Source organism: Colobus angolensis, unplaced genomic scaffold (genome assembly GCF_000951035.1).
Source record: "Colobus angolensis palliatus isolate OR3802 unplaced genomic scaffold, Cang.pa_1.0 Scaffold85, whole genome shotgun sequence".
Classification (NCBI taxonomy): Eukaryota; Metazoa; Chordata; class Mammalia; order Primates; family Cercopithecidae; genus Colobus; species Colobus angolensis.
In genome coordinates, this window is record NW_012122376.1 from 2,322,980 (window position 1) to 2,346,567 (window position 23,588).

General features: G+C 42.7%; 1 protein-coding gene across 3 annotated transcripts in view; it reads left to right on the forward strand.

Annotated features, from left to right (window-relative positions):
* LOC105503322 (chromosome unknown open reading frame, human C10orf90) overlaps nt 1-20,480 on the forward strand; it is a 241,141-nt gene extending 220,661 nt beyond the window's left edge. For all 3 annotated transcript variants that reach the window (XM_011930181.1, XM_011930184.1, XM_011930182.1), the window contains 3 exons: nt 15,619-15,682; nt 19,377-19,476; nt 19,565-20,480. In XM_011930181.1, the coding sequence (XP_011785571.1) occupies nt 15,619-15,682; nt 19,377-19,476; nt 19,565-19,603 (203 nt within the window). In that variant the 3' untranslated portion in view covers nt 19,604-20,480. The remainder of the gene's footprint in view (nt 1-15,618; nt 15,683-19,376; nt 19,477-19,564) is intronic.
* Nucleotides 20,481-23,588: the final 3,108 nt, after the last annotated feature.

Sequence of the window (23,588 nt, forward strand, 5' to 3'; positions counted from 1 at the left end):
ACTTCCCAAGGTGAGCCAAGTCAGAACCATTCAAATCATGCACCGGTAGAGGAACGGAATTCTCTGGAAGGCACGGCAGAATTCCTTCTCCAACAAATCTGCTTTCCCTGATGATTCTTGGTTGGAGCAAGTATTAAAGTTAATTTGGACTCCTGGAGCATCTAGCCAAAGACACGACCCAGCAGATAGGAGACAGAGGTGGACGGTATCTCAGTAATAAAGATTTGCTCACTTAGCACAGACCACACCATCCTTCCTGTTGCCTGGTCTGATCTCAAGGCTCTCATTCTCCATACAGCCTTTAAATAAATATTTGGGGCTAGTTCTCCCGATATTAGTCACAAGAGAATTTTTAAATGGGCTTATCAGATAAAAATAAATTTTTACTTTATCAGTCTACAAAGAAAACAGGAAGCATGAATTACTGAAAAGACTGTTTCCCCAATTCAAAGACATTCACTTGTACACTTTTATTATCGTCCTTCACAGACACTGTGAGGTTGTATGTTTTTGTTAAGATGCTTAGGAAGAAAAGATCAATTTCTGTCTCTTGATTGGAAGTGGATTTAAAGGACAATTGTACTTCCAATTAAAATAATGTAAGGTAAAAACACTGAGTTTCCGAATGATAAGGAAAATGACTTTATGAGGAGTTATATTTCCCAATTGCCTTGATTTTATTTTACAAGTGATTTCCCTTTATATTCCACAAAGCAGCTAAGTAATAAACCTTGCAGTGACACTACAGATATAAATCTACTTGGCAACAAGCATAAAGTTTATTAATAATCTCTAAATCACCATATTTTATGGTTCTCTAAAAAATGCTGGGAAAACTTGGAATTGGAGCAAACGGCGAAGTTACACGATCAGACTTGTACTGGATGTAGCTGTTTTACGGTGAGGTTGTGATTCAAGTCATTGTTAAAATTCCTTTAAATGAGCAGTTTAAACTTGTCATTAAAAAAATCATACGCCCACATTTTGTTTCAACTTTAAGATTTAATTGACAAATAAAAGTTGTATGTATTTATGGTGAATGACACGACGTTTTGATATATGTACATATTGTGAAATGATTAAATGCAGGTAACATATCCATCACCTTGCATACTTTTGGTGAGAACATTTAAGATCTAGTAATACTACTCCCAGTAATTTTCACATATAAAAAAGCTTTATTATTAACTATAGTCATCATGCTCTACAATAGGTATCCAGAATTTACTCCTTCTGTTTAGCTGAAACTTTATACCCTTTGACCAACATCTCCCGGATTCTCCCCTGCTAACACCTAGTAACCAACATTCTACTCTCCGCTTCTATGAATTTGATATTTTTAGATTTCACATATAAGTAAGATCATACAGTATTTGTCTTTCTGTTCCTGGTTTATTTCACTTAGCATAATGTCTCCCAGGTTCATCTCTGGTGTTGCAGGTGACAGGATTTCCCTCTTCTTTAATGCTGTATAGTATTCCATTGTATGTGTGTGCGTGTGTGTGTATATCAATAGACTATGAGAAATTGTGTACATATAAACACATATGTACATATACATTATACATATATGTGATATATATGTACACACATATGGAGATATATATATATATCAAAAGACCAATCAATAGGCATAAATTGATATTTTCTTCCCAAGCATCTTAAAAAAACACAACACCTCACAGTGTCTGTGAAGGACAATAATACACACACACACACATACACACACACTACATTTTCTTTATCCAAGAAAATGTTTCTTTGTTGACTTTCTGTCTTGATGACCTGTCTAATGCTGTCAGTGGAATACTGAAGTTCCTACTATTGTTGTGTTGCCGTCTATCTCATTTCTTAGGTCTATTAGTAATTGTTTTGTAAACTTGGGAGTTCCAGTGTTAGATGTATATATGTTTAGGATTGTGATATTTTCCTAAAATTGGATAAGGCCTTTTATCATCATGTAATATCCCTCTTTGTCTTTTTTAACTGCTGTTGCTTTAAAGTTTGTTTTGTCTGAGGTAAGAATAGCTACTCCTGCTTGCTTTTGGTGTCCATTTGCATGAAATGCCTTTTTCTACCTCTTTACTTGAAGTTTATGTGAGTCCTTATGTGTTAGGAGAGTTTCTTTAAGGCAGCAGATGGTTGGCTGGTGAATTCTTATCCATTCTATAGTTCTGTATCTTTTAAGTGCAGCATTTAGGCTATTTACATTTAATATTAGTATTGAGATGGGAGGTACCATTTTATTCATCGTGCTGTTTGTTGTCTATGTACCTTGCTTTTTGGTTTTTTTTTTTGTTTTTGCTTTTTAAATTGTATTTTTGTTCTGTAGATCCTGTGACATTTATGCTTTAAAGAGTTTCCATTTTGGTGTGTTTCCAGGATTTGTTTCATGATTTAGAGCTCCTTTTAGAGTTCTTGTAGTGGTGGCTTGGTAGTGGCAAATTGATATATAATGCTTAGTTTCACTAGATACAAAATTCTTGGCTGATAATTGTTTTATTTGAGGAGGCTGAAGATAGGGCCCCAATCCCTTCTAGGCTGTAGGGTTTCTGCTGAGAAATCTGCTATTAATCTGATAAATTTTCCTTTATAGGTTACCTGGTGCCTTTGTCTTAGAGCTCTTAAGATTCTTTCCTTCATCTTAACTTCAGATAACCTGATGACAATGTGCCTAGGCTATGAGCTTTTTGAGATGAATTTCCCAGGAGTTCTTTGTGCTTCTTGCACTTGGATGTCTAGGCCTCTAGCAAGGCCAGGGAAGTTTTCCTTGATTATTCCCCCAATATGTTTTCCAAACTTTTAGATTTCTCTTCTTCCTCAGGAATGCTGATTATTCTTAGTTTTAGTCGTTTAACATAATCCTAGACTTCTTGGAGGCTTTGTTTATATTTTTTTATTCTTATTTTTTTGTCTTTGTTGGGTTGGGTTAATTCAATGACCTTGTCTTCAAGCTCTGAATTTCTTTTTTCTACTTGTTCAATTCTATTGCTGAGACTTTCCAGAGCGTTTTGCATTTCTATAAGTGTGTTTGCTGTTTCCTGAAGTGTTGTTTTTCTTTATGCTGTCTATTTCGTTGAATATTTCTCCCTTCACTTCTTATATCGTTTTTTGGGTTTCCTCACATTGGGCTCTACCTTTCTCTGGTGCCTCCCTGATTAACCTAATAACTAACCTCCTGAATTCTTTTTTGGATAAATCAGGTATTTCTTCTTAGTTTGGATCCATTGCTGGTGAGCTAGTGTGATTTTTGGGGGATGTTAAAGAGCCTCATATGTTTTGACATATTACCAGAGTTCCTTCTCATTTGGGTAGGCTCTGTCAGAGGGAAGGTCTAGGGCTGAAGGCTATTATTGTTCAGATTTTTCTGTCCCACAGGGTGTTCCCTTGATGTAGCACTCTTCCCCTTTTCCTATGGATGTGGCTTCCTGAGAACTGAGCTGTAGTGATTGTTTTCTCTCTTCTGGGTCCAGCCACCCAGCAGGTCTACCAGGCTCTGGGCTGGTACTGGGGGTTGTCTGCACAGAGTCCTGTGATGTTAACCATCTATGGGTCTCTCAGCCATGGATACCAGCACCTGTTTCAATGAAGGTGGCAGGGGAATGAAATGGATTCTGTGAGGGTTCTTAACTTCGGTGGTTTAATGCTCTATTTTTGTGCTGTTTGGCCTCCTGCTGGGAGGTGTGGCACTTTCTAGAGAGCATCAGCTGTGGTAGTATGGAGAGGAACCGGCAGTGGGCAGGGCCCTAGAACTCCCAAGAGTATGTGCCCTTTGTGTTTGACACCAGCGTGGGTAGGGAAGGACCACCAGGTTGGGGCAGAGCTAGACGTGTCTGAGCTCTGGCTCTTCTTTGGCAGGTCTTGCTGTGGCTGCTGTGGGGGATAGCGGGTGAGGTTCTCAGGTCAGTGGAGTTACTTACCTAGGAGGATGATAGCTCCCTCTGCTGAGTCATGCAGGTTGTGGGGGAAGTAGGGGAAAGCCGGCAGTCACAGGTCTCCCCCAGCTCCCACGCAATCCAAAGGGCTGGTTGCACTCCGTAATAGCACCAAGTCTGTTTCCAGGCAGTGGGCACGCAGGGCTAAGAAGTGCCCCAAGCTACCTTTCTCCCAGCTGTGAAAGAAAAAGGCTTTAGTTCTTCCCCTACCTGTGGAGTCTGCATGCAAGATTCATACCCTCCCCTGAGTTCCGGCCAGGAGGCTTCTTGACAGGTTCAAATTGTTACAGAGTTCAGCTGGAGGTTTCCTTCACCTTGTGGCCTTTTCCCTGCACCTCTGGCTGCCCTCCCAAAGGATTCCTGTGATGCCTGGCAGGAATGGCCTGCTTGGGGACCCAGAGAGCTCCAAGGGCCTTTCCTCTGCTTCCTCTACCCCTGTATTTTGCTCGGCCCTTCTTAAACTTCTGTAATGCAAAAGTGAGCTCTTTTGATGCTGTTCTATAAATCCCATAAGCTTTCTTCATTCATTTTCATTCTTTTGTCTTTGACTAGATATTTTTAAATAACCTATCTTTGAATTTACAGGCTCTTTCTTCTGCTTAATTTGTCTGTTAATGCCTTTTATTGCCTTTTAAAATTTCATTCATTATATCCCTCAGTTTCAGAATTTCTATCTGGTTCTTTTTAATTATTGCAATCTCTCTGTTAAACTTCTCATTTTATTCATGTATTGTTTTCCTGATGTCATTTTTTTTTTCTGTGTTCTCTTATAGTTGGATGAGATTCCTTAAAACAATTATTTTGAATTCTTTGTCAGATGATGCATAGAGTTCCATTTCTTTGGGGTCAGTTACTGGACAATTATCACATTATTTTGTTGGCATTATGCTTGCTTGTTGTTGTTTTTCTGTTTCTTTTTGCCTTACAATGATGTCTGCACATTTGATGGAGCAGTAACCTCTTCTAGGTTTTAAGTACTGGTTTCATTGGGGGAAAAAAAGTCATCCTTTTCAGGTGAGTGCAAGAACACTGGGTGGAGTGTGGCAGTTCTAGCTCTAGTGTGGGTGCAGTGGCATAGCTGTCAGCTGAGGTTGACAATTGCCAATATTGCAGATGTCCTCAGTGGCCAAGGCTGTGGTTGTCTACAGCAGCAGCAAGGGTTCTTCGGGTCTTCAATGGCAAAGGCTGCTGGGATCCTCCTGATAGCTTTTTTTACCACCAGGAATGTCATGGCCAAGGGGATTTCTCTTGAACTGGGTCTGGCTGTTAGGTGCACTCATGGTGATGTTGACACTGGTGTATGGTATATGGTACCAATGGAGTGGCCATGAAACCAGGGTCTGGGGCATAGGTACATATGGAGGGAACACAACTCCAGGGTCTGGGGCAGCAGTTGTATAGGTTCTCAGGCATTGGCACCCCCACTGCCATGTTGGTAATGGCACACACACATACTTTTAAGAGATGCCATGTGGCCTGATTGTGTATGCCAGATACACACACACATACGTCATACACATACACGTGTATACATATACACACACAGATTAAATTCTGTGTAACAGGTACAAATAATTTTGAAAACTGAGAACTAGTTATAGCTGTTAATATCCTATAGTTGATCTCATTTTGCTTCTCGGTTTCCTCTAGCCAAATACTAACCACAGTGCATTCCAGAGGAGAACCAGATCCTTCAGATTCCTTTGAAAAATATGTTATTTGTTGTATACTGTATTATTTTAGAAGTGTGTAATGCTCAGTGTATGTTAAAAGCACTGATAAATCCTACAGAAAAAAAGGGGTTTTTTTTTGCTTAAATTTGTTTAATCCTATTTTTCCTAAATTATTTTTTGGACCTTGAAATGTTTTTATCTAATTCTCGATAGTCTGCTTTGGAAACATCACTTTAGGAATCTACAATGCTTTGCCAATGAAACCCCAACTGGAGTTTCAATTTGCCATTTTCCATAGAAATCTGGCACTGTGAGACAGTGGTCTTACCCTCATTACCTGCATCCTTTAGGTCGAGCAATTCCAGGAAGTGGCAGCTGAGGGTCCTGGGGTTCCTCTGGGCAGTAGGGTTTGGTGCAGATTTCCATCTGTGGCTAGCTTTGCCTCACTGGAAGCTTGCCTAACAATGCACCCTGCCTGGAGCTGTCTCTGTGTGTGTACCCCAGCATCTGTAACAATGCCACCATGCTGGTGCCCAGCACAAAGTCCTCTGGAAAAAGTAGAGTCAGTCACATTCCCATTAGAAAGTCTTCACAGATGTCACAATGTGAAATAACCACAGAAAACAAGATCAAGGGGAAGTCTCATCCATACCAATTATATGAGAGAATAGCTGCAAGAAGCAATAAACTGCCAGAGAACTAACTGCATAACAAGGGCACAGGCTGGCCTTCCACAGCATTGCCTTCACATCCAGCTACTTCAGACTATGGCTTCAGGGACCCTGCAGCTGGGGGCCTGTTTGTTGCCATGGTATGGAGAGGTTCTGTAAACATTCAGAGTAGGGTTCCCAGATTTATCTAATGAAAATATAGGATGCCCAGTTAAATTTGCATTTCACATAAATAATGAAGCTTTTTTAGTATAAGTGTGTCCCAAATATTGTATGTCCCATATTTATGCTAAAAAATATTTGTTGGCTGGGCGCGGTGGCTCAAGCCTGTAATCCCAGCACTTTGGGAGGCCAAGACGGGCAGATCACGAGGTCAGGAGTTCGAGACCATCCTGGCTAACACGGTGAAACCCCGTCTCTACTAAAAAATACAAAAAGCTAGCCGGGCAAGGTGGCTGGCGCCTGTAGTCCCAGCTACTCGGGAGGCTGAGGCAGGAGAATGGTGTAAACCCGGGAGGCGGAGCTTACAGTGAGCTGAGATCCGGCCACTGCACTCCAGCCCGGGCGACAAAGCGAGACTCCGTCTCAAAAAAAAAAAAAAAAAAAAAAAAAAAAAAAAAATTTGTTGTGGATCTGAAATGCAAATTTAGCTGAGCAGTCTTTATTTTATCTGGCAATACTTCCTCAAAGCCTCCAAACCCACATAGGGACTTGGCTTTTTTCCTTCTCACTCTTACTACATTCTACCAAGGTAACAGTGGTCCTCAAACCCAGGCAGGCTTCAGAATCACCCAGAAAACTGCTAAAGCCACAGACCACCGGCCTAGCCACAGAATTTCTGATTTCGATGACCTGACATAGGGACCGAGTATTTGCATTTGTAACAAAGCTCCAGGTGATGTTGATGTAGCTGGTTCAGGGACTGGAAGGTAACTAGAAGCCACACAGATGTTGACATTTATGTAAAAATACAATCCCTCCTTTGAGAACTTCAACCTTATATCTTTTTTGGAGAATAAAAATCCCACTGGTTCCATCAGTACTCAACTCTCAGATCTCTTGTCTACTTACTTTGAGAATAGAGGTAATTTACCTACCCACAAAACCCCTGTAAAGAGGAGAGAAGACTAGCTTGAGTGGGTTGCTGTAAGGATGAATCAAAACATGAATTTGGGGGATAGGTGCCCAGTAGAGACAGGAACGCTGGGGGAATAGTGGTCGTTGGCCTTGCCATTAGCTTCTTCACGGTTAATAGAGCACCTTCATATGGACCACTTCCAGCACAGTGGATCATACCTATAATTACCAGCATTTTGGAAGGCTGAGGTGGGAGGACAGCTGAGGCCAGGAATTTAAGACCATCCTGGGCAACAAAGTGAGACCCCATCTCTACAAAATACAAAATAAAAATAACAACAACAACAACAATAACAAAAACCCTGTTACTCAGGGGAGGCTGAAGTGGGAGGATCACTTGAGCCTGGGAGGTCGAGGCTGCAGTAAGCCATGATTATGCCACTGCACTCCACCCTGGGCAACAGTGAGACCCTGGCTCAAAAAAGAAAAGTTTTTAAAAAATGATTCTGCACAATGGGTGCAGAGGAACCAAATCTTAGCATAAGTAGTTTGTCCCAAAGCACATAGCACCAAGCAAAGGCCTAAGGTGACCCCACGTTTTTAGACTTATACATGAGAAAGCTTTATCAGTTTATGAAGGCCCAGGCAAGCCAAAGATATCATCACATATACATCATAAAAGTATGATGTTTAATTTTCTAATGCTCATTTTTTTTTTTTTGTAAAAAGAAACTGAATTTCCTGTTGTGTTTAGTGAGGCCATTAAGAATTTGAATCACTAAATCCTAGAGACTGGGTGTAGTTGCCCATCTTTCAGCTGATTTCCTTTCAACTTCAACAGTGTGCTCATTGCAGAAAATAGTCTGTATCACTTTGTTAGCCACTGCTGAGCTCCCCTGGGAGGAAATGCATGTTCTGGGCAACTGACAGGAGTCCTCCACTGGGATTCATGTTGTAAGTTTCTGGTCTTGGGTAAGAATCTGGTTAGTTTGAGAGTCTCTGATCCTGTCAACACTGGGGCAAACTGAATTTGCACAGGTAGAGCTTGTTGTTCTGTGGGTCTTTGGCACCACGGGCAACCTGAATTAGGAGGTGATGTGTACCAGCCTTCCTTAGCAGTTCCTGTAGCTTTTGTGGGGAACCCTTTGTCTATTACTGGATCTCTTGTGGAGGAACCAGTCCATTAAAAAAATGTTAAGCACTGGATATCTTTTGGCCATAGGAATGGAGTGTGAATGGGAAAAAGCAAGGATATTAGGGGCTGAGAAGAGACTTCCCTGTCCTCTAGGAGTTCTAGTGCCACTTGCAGAGAGAGTTGGCCAGGCAGACAGCTGCAAACCACGTCTAGAATCATATAGGAGAAGACCCCTAGGGAGCCAGGAAGAGAAGGGGACTGAGGACAGTGCTCTTGGGTCCCAGAGGTGGAGCAACATGGGCTCAGGGAGTACATCAAGATTCCATTTCTCTCCCAAAATGTTTTTAATAGACATGGTTGACTTGGGGCTCTGGTATCCTCCAGCGGGGGAAGCAAAGCTCTGGTCCTGGGCCTCATCTGCCAATTTGCATCAGGGCTCGCTCCTTGGAAGATCTGGGGAGGCTTGGGGCTGCCAGTGTTCATAGGAGGACATTCTCTTCACCACCTCCCCACCAAGGGTGCAGACCCTTTATCAAATCCATCTAGTAGCTCCATAGCACCCTATCTTTCCATGGAAGCTCCAAGATGGGACCCCATTCTGAGCTCAAACTCAAGGATAAGTCTCTGTGTGCAAGAGAATGATCTACCCTTCCTTTACCAGGAAGCCCTATACACCTTGCTTCTCAAACTGAGTATGCAGAAGGAAATCGATTTTTTTGGAGACTCTCTTGCTTATTTTTTATTTAATTTTATGTTCCTTCACCAGAAAGTTCTCAGAGCCTATTGTCTTTCCAAATTGTTACATCAGCAGCTCTCTCACGTGTCTGGACAATAATTGGCACATGGCTTCACTTTCATATCAATATCAACCTCTATGTGGCTTCCACTCACCTGACAGGGTTCTGAAACAAGCTGCCTGCCATGTGCACCTGTTGTTCAGCAGCAGGATTCCACAGAAGATTAGAAGTGATTTTAGAAACAGGATAATGTTTAGAAAATGAGAATCCAGCATCAGATTTTATCATGAGAGCACTTCAGAGCCAAACCACCTATGAGTCGTTAACTCACCTTCATATGGTGTCACCTGTGCTGTTTAATTTCTGGAGGGCTAATTTGGTCCAAGATAGACCACTCTCCTATTGCCTACATCAAGAAAATGAGAGGGTCCACCATGGTGAGTTGAAAGAAGTTATGTACAAGTTTAAACCCTGAGAACCATGATGGAATTACTCTAACGGCCAGTGGCAGAGACCCAGTGGCTTTGAAATTGCATAATGCACAGCCTTGTGATCTTAGAATTTACAATTGTTGGGGGCTCCCTTAAACACACCCATTTCCATTCTTTTGTGAAGGTCCAATCTTTAATACGAGATTCAGGGAGGTAGAGACTTGACGTCTATACTCCAGGCTGGCTTGTGGACTCCCTGCTGAATTCTCTCCAACAGTTATCTCTTGGTTTTGGTGTTTCTAAGATAGGGGAAGCAAATGTCTAAAACATCCTTCAAAGTGCTCGGGCTGACTTCAGAAAAGAGGCTTCTGGAGGGCATTGTCCTAATAAATCATGTGAACTTGATTATCATTTAGATTACCTCTTCAGTAGGGAAAATGAAGTTTGCAACCAGAGCTGTAGATAAGGGCTCTGCAGGCAGGAAAAACAGCCCAGCCCCACGAACAACCAATCATGCTGGTGGCAGGGTGATCTTTACTGCCTTCTGGTGACACCGTCAACTGTCTGAATACTGAGGCCACTTGTCCTTGTGTATGTGTGTGTGCCTGTGTGTGCACACAGGTGATATGAGGATTACAATAAACACCCACATGTGTTTATAGAGATTAATGTGATGTCTGGGCTTTGACCTTACCAGAGTAGTTCTCAGAAGCACCCAAATCTTGGTACCTGGTTGTGTGCTGACTTTGACACAGGCAAGGGCTTGAGGAAGTCTGGCCTTACCAAATTAAATTAGCAACAGACACTGTAGTTTGGATCCAATAATGAGGCAGATGCAAGACTTTTTGGGGAAAACAGTATTTTCCAGAAATATAGAAATGGGCAGTTTACCTTAGTAATTTTATTGGGAGGAAAAACCCTCCTCTATTTGAATAATTCGAGATAAACACAACTGCAGTCTCTTCCCTCTATATCAGTGAATTAGAACACATGAAACTTCAAGGAAAATCTGTAAGAGACCCATAAGCAGGCTGAAAATGGTTCTCACCTGCCACTGTAATTTTATACAGGCAGAATTTCCATTAAGAGTAATTTCATAGATAAGATTTCTCTGTTTTTTTTTGTTTTTTTCAAAAGAAGCTCATGCAGGATGGATTTCTATTCCATGAAGTGAAATCCCTGTGGGTCATGCTGTACATGTCCTGAAGGCAATTGCGCCAGGCTGGGGAAGATGGCAATGTACAGGTAGCCATGGGAGTCTTCTGCCCTGCACAGGAAGAAACTGAGTTGTGGGACCAGGAGAGATGAATCAAGGATGACTCATCTCTTGCTGCAAGCAGGTCCATGTGGCCCTGGGCCACCATTTCACCCACCCCTACCCACCACAGGCTATTGGGGAACATCCCTCACCACTTCATGACCTAGCTCAGCTGTCTCCTGTTATGGAGTCTTCCCAGATGCCCCTCTTCCCTGGTGGACCTGACCACTCCCGTCTGAGGTCTCCCCTCACCCTGTGCAGACTTTGCTCTTGGCATCTAAAGGCCTTATTTACCTTATTCTCATCCTGGGCTCGGAGCTCTTAGTTTTATTTATCTTTGTGTCCCTATCGCTCAGCACCCAGGAGATAAAAACTTAGCAATTGTCAAATGAATGGGTTGCTTAATCCCAAAGCCTGGGAGTCACCTTGATTCATCTCTCCTGGCCCCTACAACTCCGTTTCTAACTGTATAGGGTAGAACAGTCCCGTGGCTACCTGCATGCTGCCATCTTTCCCCACCTGGCTGCAATTGCCTGACCTGTCTCACTGCTGCCATTTTTGCATCTCTGCGGTCATCTTTCCGCAATAAAAATCAAATCTCATGTTTAAAACTCCACACAGCTCTCCATCTCTCTTACTCTGGAGGCAAACTCTTTAACAGGCTTGCAAAGCTCCTTAAATAGGTTTGCAAAGCCCAGCATGGGTGGTTTCCAATTCTAGGGCATATTGGAGTCATCTGGAGATTTGGTTGAGATTCCAATGCTAACACACAGGAATCTTTGCCAAATCCCCAGGAAGTTGTAAGGCATCACCTGGGTGGAGAACCAAAGTAATCTTAGCTCTCACCTCTGCACACTCCCTCCCTGCACAGTCACAATGACCCACTTTCAGTTCCTGCTGCAGAAGCTCACTGTGCCCTTCTCCCAGATCCTCCCACAGTTGACTCTTGTAGTCATTCACGTCTTGGTTTAAAGATCTCCTCCCCTGCAGGGACTTCTTGCCTCTCCAGTGCCCGTTTGATAAATGGTGGCATTTCATTTTCACCAGAGCATTTACCGGATACTTTAGCTGGTTTGTGACCTGTCCAGCTTCTCCTGAAACAAATGAAATCTCATGAAGGGAGGATCTTATCTGTTATTTTTGTTTCTGAGCATCCCCTACCAACATAACTGCTCGTTAAATGTAGAAGGAAGGGGAAAGGCATATCTAAAAAATGAATTTTGGTTTGGTCTCATGGGAAATGGAGGAGCGCTTGGTCAGGGCTCCCGAAACACAATTTCTGCAATCACGAGCCACTTCCTCTCACAGCGTGCCCAAAGCTTCTCCAGTGAGTTGTGTTCCTTTCACTCAAGTGAGGTTGGGAGCTGTTTGCAATGCACTTGCTCTATTTCAAACCACTTCCTCACGTCTCTTTCCTCTAGGCTAGGAAAGACCCTGCTATTTATCCGATGAGCTTGGGAACCATTAGGAAAACTCCAAGTCAGCAGCAATCAACTTGCAAATACTTCCTGGGGGTGTGGGTTGAGGTCACCAGCAGGGGTAGCCCCCTTGGACACAGTCCTGCTTATTTTGCACCTAACATAGGCTGCTGGGCCCAGAATCAAAAGTTCTGCATGGCACAGCAGGCTGAGCCAAGTTGAGGAAACACAACACTGGAGGTGTCAGAGAGCTCACATTTGCTTTTGTTTCCTCTTGGGAATCAAACCAAAGCTTAATTGTGGTATCAGGTGCTCTAAAGAAACAAACTGAAAAAAAAAAAACAAATCTAACTTTCCAGAGTAGACCACAGTTGAACCAAGATGATCAAAATCTTACAGATGGTATTTGTAATGTTTTTAATCTCCTCAGGACACCATCTGTCTACCCTGGCCTCACCCTACTCTTGAGTAGCCCATGAGGATTGCTAAGCTGGACTTGAATCTAATTCTTTGTACAGGGTTTCTTTTCCCTAAGTGAATAAGTGACTGTCAAGAGTCACATATTTGCTTGCCCAAGGGCCTGACTGACTGAAGCTGACATTTCCTTTTTTCTTGGAAATGCCATTGGGATGTTTCCGCAACCCTTGGCTCCGACCTGGAGCAGGGACCACTGGGTACTGGGAGGTATCTTGGCCCATTGCAGTCTCCATGGTGATTTTATTTTCTCAGTGCTTCTTCTTGCAAATTGCTCTAGGGAAAGCTGGGAGATTTCCTTGTTCTTAGAGACCTCATACCTAGTGTAGGGATTTTTCTATGGGTGGGGTGACCTTGCACCCTGGCACTTCTCTCCAGAAGACCATGGTTCTGTTGCTAAAAAGAAGCATTCAAAGTCATTGTTCTCCATAAAGTAAGTTAGGTGTTAACACTGTACTTCACACCCTTATTTAATTTGTCAAGATCAACTCTGTTTTTGGTCAGTTGTCAATACAGCCACTTAGTTGGAAATATTCCAATTTCTTTTTCTTGTTTGTCCTTTGAGTCTTGTCTTTGAATTTAAGTGATGGTGCCATATTCTTTTTCATGTTTGAATAACCAGACGGGACAAGCTCAGCCACTGTATTGTTTTCCATATTGTAAGTCAGTAGCCGTGTTGTGTTTCTCCAGAGAGGAAGAAATTTCTTAGGCTCCTTGGCTCTATCCTACCTTCTTAGATATTCCTAGAAAATTCTGTCTATTCTTAAGCCTGAGAAATATTTGGTTGCTCCACTGGATTGATGAGCAAAGGGACAGGCCCGGGTTGGAGGAGATGAATAGAAACAGACCCAGGACTTCACTGGCAGGAGGCCCACTCCAACTCTGATGCTCGGCAAGGGGCCAAGTTGCCTGTCTGCTTCTGCTGAATGAGAAGGTTACTGCCCAGTGTTTTAGGAAGCATAGCAGTTGCTCAAACACACCTCCATGCAACAAGCACCCCAGGAGCATTTACATATGCCAGACCCTTTGTTAATCTACACGGCCGAGTGTCTCATGGAAATTTGAGTTATTGGAACAGTCCTTTTTCAACTTTTGCAAAAGGATATACACTTTTTTTTTTAACACACACCACTTTTAAGTGTGCCATCTGTGAACATCATTATGATTAGTGATATGTACTTAGAATGAAAAAATCCCAGTCTCATAGTGATTTTTAACTACTGTATACTTTCTTAAAGGATACTGAACAAAATGATTATTATGTTGTGGTTCGTTACCTTTCCCCTCATTAGGAAGGGGACAAGGTGGTCTTCATCTTGCAGAGGCTGAGCATCCCTGAGACAGGGCTAAAGACAAGAGTGACACCTCTTTCTTGCAAAATGCCCTAGGGGTAGGTGGGGGATTTCCTTGTCCTTAGAGGCCTCACAGACCTAGCATAGGGATTTTTCTGTGGGTGGAATGACCTTACACTCTGGCACTTTTCTCAGAAAACCATGACTCTGTTGCTAAAGGAAGTATTGGGGGAACCCGCCCCCAATATTTCAATGTAGGTTCTTTTATTTTCCATAAGTGTTGGCCAGCTGAGAAATTACAAAGAGAGGCATTTTACAGCTGGGCCTCCGGGGGTGACATCACATATCGGTAGGACCGTGATGCCCACCTGAGTCTCAGACCAGCAAGTTTTCATTAAGGGTTTTAAAAGGGGAGAGGGTGTAAGAACAGGGAATAGGTACAAAGATCACATGCTTCAAAGGGCAAAAAGCAGAACTACTAATAAGGGTCTAACAAAGATCACATGCTTCTGAGGGAACAGGATAAAGGGTGAAAACAGAACCACTGATAAGGGTCTATGTTCAGTGGTGCACGTGTTGTCTTGATAAAGAGTTTAAACAACAGAAAACAGGGTTCGAGAGCAGACAACCGGTCTGACCACAAATTTACCAGGGCGGAGTTTTTCCCCACCCTAGTAAGCCTGAGGGTACTGCAGGAGACCAGGGCATATCTCAGTCCTTATCTCAACTGCATAAGACAGACATTCCCAGAGCAGCCATTTATAGACCTCCCCCCTGGAATACATTCCTTCCCCAGGGTATTAATATTAATATTCCTTGCTAGGAAAAGATTTTAGCAATATCTTCCCTACTTGGATGTCCATTTATAGGCTCTCTGCAAGAAGAAAAACATGGCTGTTTTTGCCTGACCCTGCAGGCAGTAAGACCTTATGGTTCTCTTCCCTTGTTCCCTAAAAATTGCTATTATTCTGTTCTTTTTCAAGGTGACTGGATTTCATATTGTTCAAACGCACACGTTTTACAATCATTTTGTACAGTTAACACAGTTATCACAGTGGTCTTGAGGTGACGTACATCCTCAGCTTATGAAGATAACAGGATTAAGAGATTAAAGACAGGCATAAGAAATTATAAAAGTATTATTTGGGAACTGATACATGTCCATGATATCTTCACAATTTATGTTCCTCTGCTGTGGCTCTAGCCAGTCCCTCCGTTCAGGGTCCCTGACTTCCTGCAACGAGGAAGCATTCAAAGGTGTTGCTCTCCATAAAGTAGGTTAGATGCTAACATTGTACTTCATGTCCTTATTTAACTGTTGTCAAGACCAACCCTGTTGTTGGCCTTTGTCAATACAACCACTTATGGTGTATCAGTCTCTACTGAGTTCTGCTTAGACTCGGGATATGAATTAGAATAAGGATCAATTAACAGATTATGAACTAACCATAATGTTTCTCTAGAAATGTGCAAGATTCTATACCTTCTGAACTTAATTCTCTTTCTAATTTTTCCAGATAACTTGTTCAAACCCAAAGAACGGTGCATTTCAGAGAAGGAGATGCATATGCGATCTAAGAGGTACCTGGCTATTGTATGGTGTTCAAATAAGTTGGTGGGGCAAGTGGGGTGGTTTGAAGGCTTCAGGTGCCCTCCAATGGGACCACTGCTTGTAGGCCCATGTTTAAGGTCTGAGGTCTTTTTGGCTCCAGACCTGAAAAAACAGCTAAAATAAGTATGGTAGTTGAAGTGTGCTTTTGAATGTTAATGCTGCTCTTGGAAAAACCTTAGGAAAGTGGTAGGTCTTGGATTCTGAACCAATCCAGTAATTGGTCTCTAAGAGATTCCCAGACTCTGAGCTGGAACTCCTGCACATTCGTATTGTCGCTCTGGGCAGGAGCTATTTGTCACTGCACCTTTGAAGGTAATTTTATGAGGGGGAGAGAAGCTATTTCTCCTAAGGGTCTGTAGCAGGGACTGAAGGAAAGGATTCAACCTTGGAGGCAGATGGCACATGGGAGCCAGTAGAGCCTCAGAGGGGCCATGAGCTAGGTTTCCTGGGGCTCTGTCTCCAGCAGAGCTGGCGGCCATGCTGCCGGCACATCCTCCTCATTCTGCTTGCCTGGTGCCTGTTCAAGACTCCCACTAATTCTCACCAATCTGGTGCACATAAAGGCTGCCATTCTTTCTGAGATCTGGCCTCTTAACCAAAATATAATAGCTCGGCAGCGTTGGCCAAGTTCATGCAAGTAAAATGTCATTAGTTTATAATAAAGTATCTAGCACAGAGAGGAATTATAATAATTAAATCAAATTGATAGCACACTTAAAGAAACCATTGAAATAGGAAGAATACTTTTCTCCCCACTTCAGGCATACAATTTCTGCTTTTACCATGATTATATTGTTTCCATGGTGATTAGGTAACTTTGATCATTTATTGGAAGGCTCTTTGTAAATAAGGAAGTGAAAACGAGGAAAAGGGAGACTGTCCCATTAAAGACTTGATTCGTAGCATTCTAATTGGGGTTTTTAAGGGGCCACTGGGCTTTAAGACTTGCTATTTCAGAAGTGCAAAGTTGCATATGCCTCATGCCAGAACCATTCCCTTTTCAATTTACAGAAAAATTTCAGCCAAATCCTCCCCTCCCCGTCCCCAAACCCTAAGCCACCATTATGGAGCCTTGCAAACTAAGCAATTAAAATAATAGATCTCAAAGTAGCATGAGTAGTCAGAGAGTATTGCCCTATCATTTTACTGAAGAGGAAACTGAGGCTCAAAGAGGACAAGTGAGCTAGGTGACGTTGCACATTGAGTAACTGGCTTCCCCCAGCTGGTCTCCTCTGGTGGATTTAGCAGCTGGGTTTACACTCTGCTCTGTGGATTATACTTTGGGTGGGCTCTGACTCTGGCTCACCCACAGAATCACCTGGAGCTTTCTTTTCTTTGTATTGTTTGCTATTAATTATATTGTTAAATTACATTTTTATTTTAAAAATGCAAACAATGCAGATAAAGCTAAAGTCCCCTCATGCCCAGGGGTTCCCCTCCCTGTTCCCAGCCCACTTTCCCTGTCCCAGTCTCAGCTCCTCAGACACCCACAGTGATATCTCCTGTGTATCCTGTCAGGCCTTTCTCTTTGCTTTAAAGTAGACTTTTATTTGTGCGTATATAGTCATATGATTTTTAATCATGAATGGACTCATACTACACACTATCTCTCGGTAGCTTGTTTTTTCTCCTTATGTCTGTGAACCCCTTCTGTGATGAATAGATAGATTATTTTCCTTGTCAGTTTTGACTGTCTGCAGAGTGGTCCATTGAATAGATGGACCATGATTTATTTGGGAAGTTCTTTTAAGAAAATACTGAATCAGAAGTAACAGAGGTGGGACCTAGGAGCCTTTATTTTACACTTCCCAGATATATTAGTCAGGGATCCCCAGCGGGATAGAACTAATAGGATATATGTATATAAAAGGGAGTTTGTTAGGGAGAATTGGCTCACACGATCACAAGGCAAAGTCCCACAATATGCACGCTGGGGAAGAGAGAAGCCAGTAGTGGCTCAGTCCAAGTCCACAAGCCTCAAAACCAGAGAAACCAAAAGTGTAGGCTTCAGTCTGTGGCTGAAGGCCCAAGAGCCCGCTGGTGCAAGCCCAAGAGTCCAAAGGCTGAAGAATCTGGAGTCTGATGTCCAAGGGCAGGAGGGGCCAGAGGAGGAGCATCTAGCATGGAAAAAGAAGGAAGCCAGAAGACCTAACAAGCAAGGTTATCCTGCCTTCTTCCTCCTGCTTTGTTCCAGCCATGCTGGCGGCTGATTAGATGGTGCCCATTCACACTGAATGTGGGTCTTCCTCTTCTACTGCACCAACTCAAATGCCAATCTCCTCTGGCAACACCCTCACAGACACACCCAGAAACAAGACTTTATCAACCATCCGGGCATCCTTCAATCCAATCAAGTTGACACCTAATATTAACCACTCTGCCAGGTGATTGAGATGGTCAGTATCAGAAAGATCAGTCTATATGGATCTGAGGAAATTCCCACTGCAGAGCTTTGGGACATCTTTACTTTCTAACTGACTCCTTGACAGTTTTCTCTCCTAGTCCTTCCTAGAATCACTCCCAAATGTGGCAATTATGTGTTCATTTTTTCATTCATTCATTCATTCAGCCCATGTTGATGCCTACAGAGTGCTAGGCACAAGCATTTCCAGGATCTCACGAGTAGCTTCGTGCCATATTATGGTTGGGTGACAGGGTTGTGTAGAAAGAGTCAAACAGACCAAGGTTCGAATCCCAGCCCACCACAAGCCAGCCAAGGGACTGATACAAACCTCCTGATCTTACTGGGGCTTGGGTTTCTCATTTATATAACAGTGGGACACTATATGCCTCTTCCAACTGTAGTGAATATGGCATGAAATAATTCATGTCAAGCAATTCAAGCCTAGTGTCCAATACCTAAGATGTCTTCTGCAAAGACAGTCATCATCATTTTTCTACATTGTCCTTATCATTTTAATGGTGGAATATCTTCCCTATATAGTATCCGGCTTCCAAACACGAGAGAAAGATGTTTTAGCCGAGTGCCACGTGTACAGCAATCTAAATGCTCAGGCTACCGGGACTCCACTGTCTCAGTGGATTATAATGAAATATTAATTGGCATCAGTCCATGAAGTTTCTGTTAGAAAGTAGGAAAGAAGTGTCCAGAGGAAGATCCCTTGGGCTCTTAATTCAAAGTGCAGTAGGTTGAGAGGTAAAAACACACACACTTACATGTGTTTTATTACAGTATTATAATTCCCGCTAATTCTATTTATTTGCTGTTCTTTTTCTAAGTCACAGGAAGGCAAACATTGAGTGGTAAGAAGGTATTTGGAAACAAGTTTACAATCAGAATACTAAAGGAGTAGGTTTAGAATCCTTCATTTTATGATTAATTTGTTAATTATCATAGAGAATGGAGGGACAAAAACAATGACTCTGAATAAGCAACTGGCCTCTCCAGCTTTGCTACTGGTGGGACTCTGCCTGTTTCATTGACCCAGGTAGCACTGGACAAGGTGCCATCCCCTGCCATGCAGCAGGTTCTGGGTATGGTCAGGAAAGCCCTTCGTCCTGGCACCCTACAGTTGTGAGCTAGTCCATAAGCAGCAATCTTCTCTTTGAAATGTAAGAGCCTGCCGTCAGGACAGGATGCAGCCCCACGGCGGGAGCGCGCTGTCGAACTACCATTCCAAATGTGTTCTGAATCTGTTTCAGAATCTATAATAACTTGCCGGAAGTTAAAAAGAAAAAAGAAGAACAAAGGAAAAGGGTGATCTTACAAAGTAACAGACTCCGTGCCGAAGTCTTCAAAAAGGTAATGGCCTCGTCACCAGCAGGTGTGATGTATGTGGTGCACAGATGCCGAATCTGAACTTGACATCTTTGTTTCCTTTTTCCTCTAGCAATTACTGGACCAGCTCCTTCAAAGGAATGCGGTCTAACCGCAGGCTGCCCTGCTGACCACACTACCTGGACCTGGGAGGACTTCAAATGCTGGATAAGCCATTAAACTTAGCAATATCTTCATGATGGGAAAACACTTATTTTACCTTTGATTTCTTTTTTCCATAAAGGAAAACATCACTTCCTGAATTACTGACCCAAGCCAAACAGAAACAATAACACTTGAGGAAATAGGTCAACAATCTGTTGTGGGGAATCCACCTCCATGTAACCCACTAGATACAGTCCTCTTCATGTTTTTGCTTCTGAGTTGTACCTTTTGCTTCTGATTTCTTCTACCCTGCTGTTTCCTGCCCATCAGAGAGGCCTTATACAAGCAAGTTTGCTTACATCCCTAGGGAATATTTTACATCAAACTTTTGGGATCCAAATCCATAGCCTTTTAAATTTCAATACCAACACCTGCCAGTTATGCAAATGCCAAAATGTGGGTCAGCATACAGTACCTTTTTAAACTTTCTAAACATGTACACCACCAATGCTAGAGGCTGACTTGGAAACCAGTGGGTGCAACGCCCGAGGCTGTGGAACAGTCAGCCCATCTCTTTGTGACCTGAAGCAGTCAGAGTGGCCCTCAGTCACCCCGCCCCCAGCACCATTCCTCACCAGGGAGAAAAGAATCCATTGCTATGGAAGCTCTGGTGTTAACTGCAGTGTTTTCTGCAACACTCCTCCTGCCCCACCCCATAAAAAAAGTTGTTTTGTTAAGAAATAGCCTAATGGTCCAGCTTTGCTGTCTGTTCTTCCAAATGTTTATAATACACATTATTTATAAATATGTGTGTTTGGGAAGCTAAGAACAAGCTAGTTTTTACAACACAAATGGAAATAAATGCAATTATTATAAAAATTCAAGTATTTCTCTGTTATATATTCTGTCGTGAAGTAGGTGGCCAGGATAGATAACATAAGGTATAAAATGCTGCCCAAGACCCAGCAGGCACCACTGACCTGCTCCACATCCTCTTCTGCTTCTGACCACCATGGAAGTCCTTGTGATTCTAGATGCTCCAGTAGATAATGTTGCCTCCTAGACAACTGGTAAAAGAAAAGCTGGTAAAACCATTGAGAGCAAGATTTAGGATCCTTCAGACTCTAAATCTTACTAGGATTCTCCCTGAGAATGAAACAAAAGGTTTGGGGATGAAGCAGGAGCTAGGTGATACCTCTGTCCCTTCCCTGAAGTTGTCACCCTTCCTTCCTTCCCCCCGCTGCTGTACATACTGTCCCCTATTTCTGAAATGCCTTTCTTTTACACATCTGCTGCAAACTGTTTAAAACTCCACCCTGGGGTTCTCTCCTGACATGTGTCCTCTCTGCCTTGCCCTCCAGTATGAATCAGAGACCTCACATCAGCACACACTGCATCAGACCTGTGCCCTCCTGCCCACGCAAGGGTCTGACAACACTGTCAAGCACGGAAGCTGCCTGGTTTCCAATCTTGGCGGCTGCTCCCTTGTCTGTGGCCTCTGGCAAGGGTGTCAGTCTGGGTCCAGCTAGGAGAGAGAAACCACACAGTCATTTGAATGGAAAAGTTTAATATGTTTAATCATTAACCTTAATAGCAGATTAGAGTAGCAAAAGGTTGGCTAGTAAGTTGTAAAGATAGCCCTCAAGAATATAGTGGGTACAGCAAATACAAGGAGTCCTAGGAAGAGTGTTCCTCCTAGTCCTGGGCTGAGGGGGAACCACAGGGGCTCGGCAGGTGGTAGAGAAGTTTCTGTGGTGGCATGCCAGTGGAACTTGGTGAAAATCTACAAATCTCTCTGGAACTTGCCAGAGATCTGCCCTCTAGGATCCACAGGGAACCGTCTCCTTGGAGACACTGCTACAATACCACCTCAGGGAGGGTACTGGGGAAGCAGCTGGCCATGAGTGCTGCTGGCCACATGCCACCTGCAGGGCCTGGTGCTGGAGCTGGCTGGGCAAATACACTGCCTCTGGGAAGCAGCACCCTTTTCTCCTGCAGTTTCTCTCTAGCTCTCTCTACTGACAAAGCCTAACATTGTGTCAGCTGGCAAAGGGAAAATACTGAAAGGGCCTGGATCCATTTTAACAAAGCAGGCAAAAAGGGTGAATATGGAGTGAGAGAGAATATAATCAATATCTGGCACAGTGAGTTATTTAACCTTGTCTTTGTTTCCTTAACCACAAAATGCGGATGATTATAGTGCTCCCTTCATAAGGTTGTTATGGGAATTGAATAAGCCAGTGAGTGTTGAATGCTTAGAAGTATGACTAGCCTAAAGCAAACACACCATGAGTGTTTCCTGTTCTAAGTAGAGGTGGAAGTTAGGACTATCTTGGGAAACCTAAGAGCACAGGGGCTGTGAGTTGGTCCTCCTGGAATCCCTCAGCTCTGTAGTGAGTGCTACATAAGACCATTGAACTCATGGGTGCTGGTACAGCCAAAACCTGCCAATATAAATAGGGTGCTTCATAAACTCCTTCCTTTTATGTTCTTCTCACACTCAGAAACCATTTCAGCAGGGTGACAAGCTTGCCTTCAGGTTAATTTCTGTTTTCTTGAACTCATTAGACCTCTTCCAGGATGTTACACTGAATTTCTATTTACACTTTAAGTGATTTTTTAGAAGACATTTAAATCAAATCTATGATATTAATTAAGGACAGTCTTTCCCAGATAAAGATCCTGCACATGGCTAGGTATGATGGCTTATGCCTGCAATCTCAGCACTTTGGGAGGCCGAGATGGAAGGATCTCTTGAGCGCAGGAGTTCAAGACTGGCCTGGCAACACAGTGAAACCCTGTCTCTATAAAAAATGCAAAAATTCATCAGGCTAATGTTTTAATTTTCTATAATCAGTCATTTAAACTCAGGGCCCAACCACTTCTAGACTGTTCTATGACACTTTTTAGATTTGTGTTGGCTGACATTTAAAGAGAGAATGCTTAGATGGAGCCAACCTTCAAAAATACCCACAAAGAGCCTCATCTCCTTTGCAAATCCAATGCCCAGCCTTAAAATCTAAAGGATAAACAAACATCAGTTTGAAAGGGAATGTCTCTGAGTCATGTGTTTCTGAGAACAGGTCTTAACTAAGGTGGCTAGGATGGAGAATTAAGGTAGGAATATGTGATAGCTGGTGTGAGCCAGTCTTTCCTCTGGGCAGCAGGCTCAGGACAAGGCTGGAAACTAACATTTGGGTTTCTGTTGAACTAATTTTTTGTTTTTTTGGCCTGTTGTTGTAACTGTCCTTTGATGCTGAGAAAGGAATTCAGATAGCCAGTATTTCTTTTCTATTATGAAAGATGTTAGCAGGAATATAATGTAATTATGTTATAATTCCTATGAAAGTAAAGCCCTGAAGAATCGTAACTGCTGTCCTTTATATTTCTCTCAGGAATTGGTTACCCATTTTTTGAATTCTGTTATTAAAATCAGACTTCAGGGAATATTTTGAGGTTTTGGAAAATTCTAAATAGAATTTACCATGTAACTTCAATCATTAAATTCTGTTCTGGAACAGATTTATTTACGTCTGAGTGTGTTTCAGTTCTGGCCTAAAACAATTCTTCAGTGATACAGCTGGCAGCAAGGGGTAAAGATTGTTAGAGGGTATTCATGAGCTTAGACCAAGCAACATCTGAAATAACTTGAGGTATCCAGGTGGTGACAGCACCAGACCATCTCACTGTGGTCTCCATGACTTCATGTCGAAGGAGCAATTCCTATTTCGGCTGTTTTCTCTGCCAGCTGGTAATGAAATAATGGAAAAACAATTGCCTTGGTTTTGTTAGTGTCTATTGCCAACCAAACTTCCTGGAAGTTTGTGGGCTCCCCGAGTGAGTCAGCAAATGCTTGCTCGGATGTAACAGGGCTCTTTGAAGAAACTATTTCTGAAACAGCCAATTGTGGGAGAGCAGTTGAGACTTTGATGCCTGAGGTTCTCCCATTTCAACATTTGGTATAAAAATTGCAGGCAAGGGGCCTGGTTTCT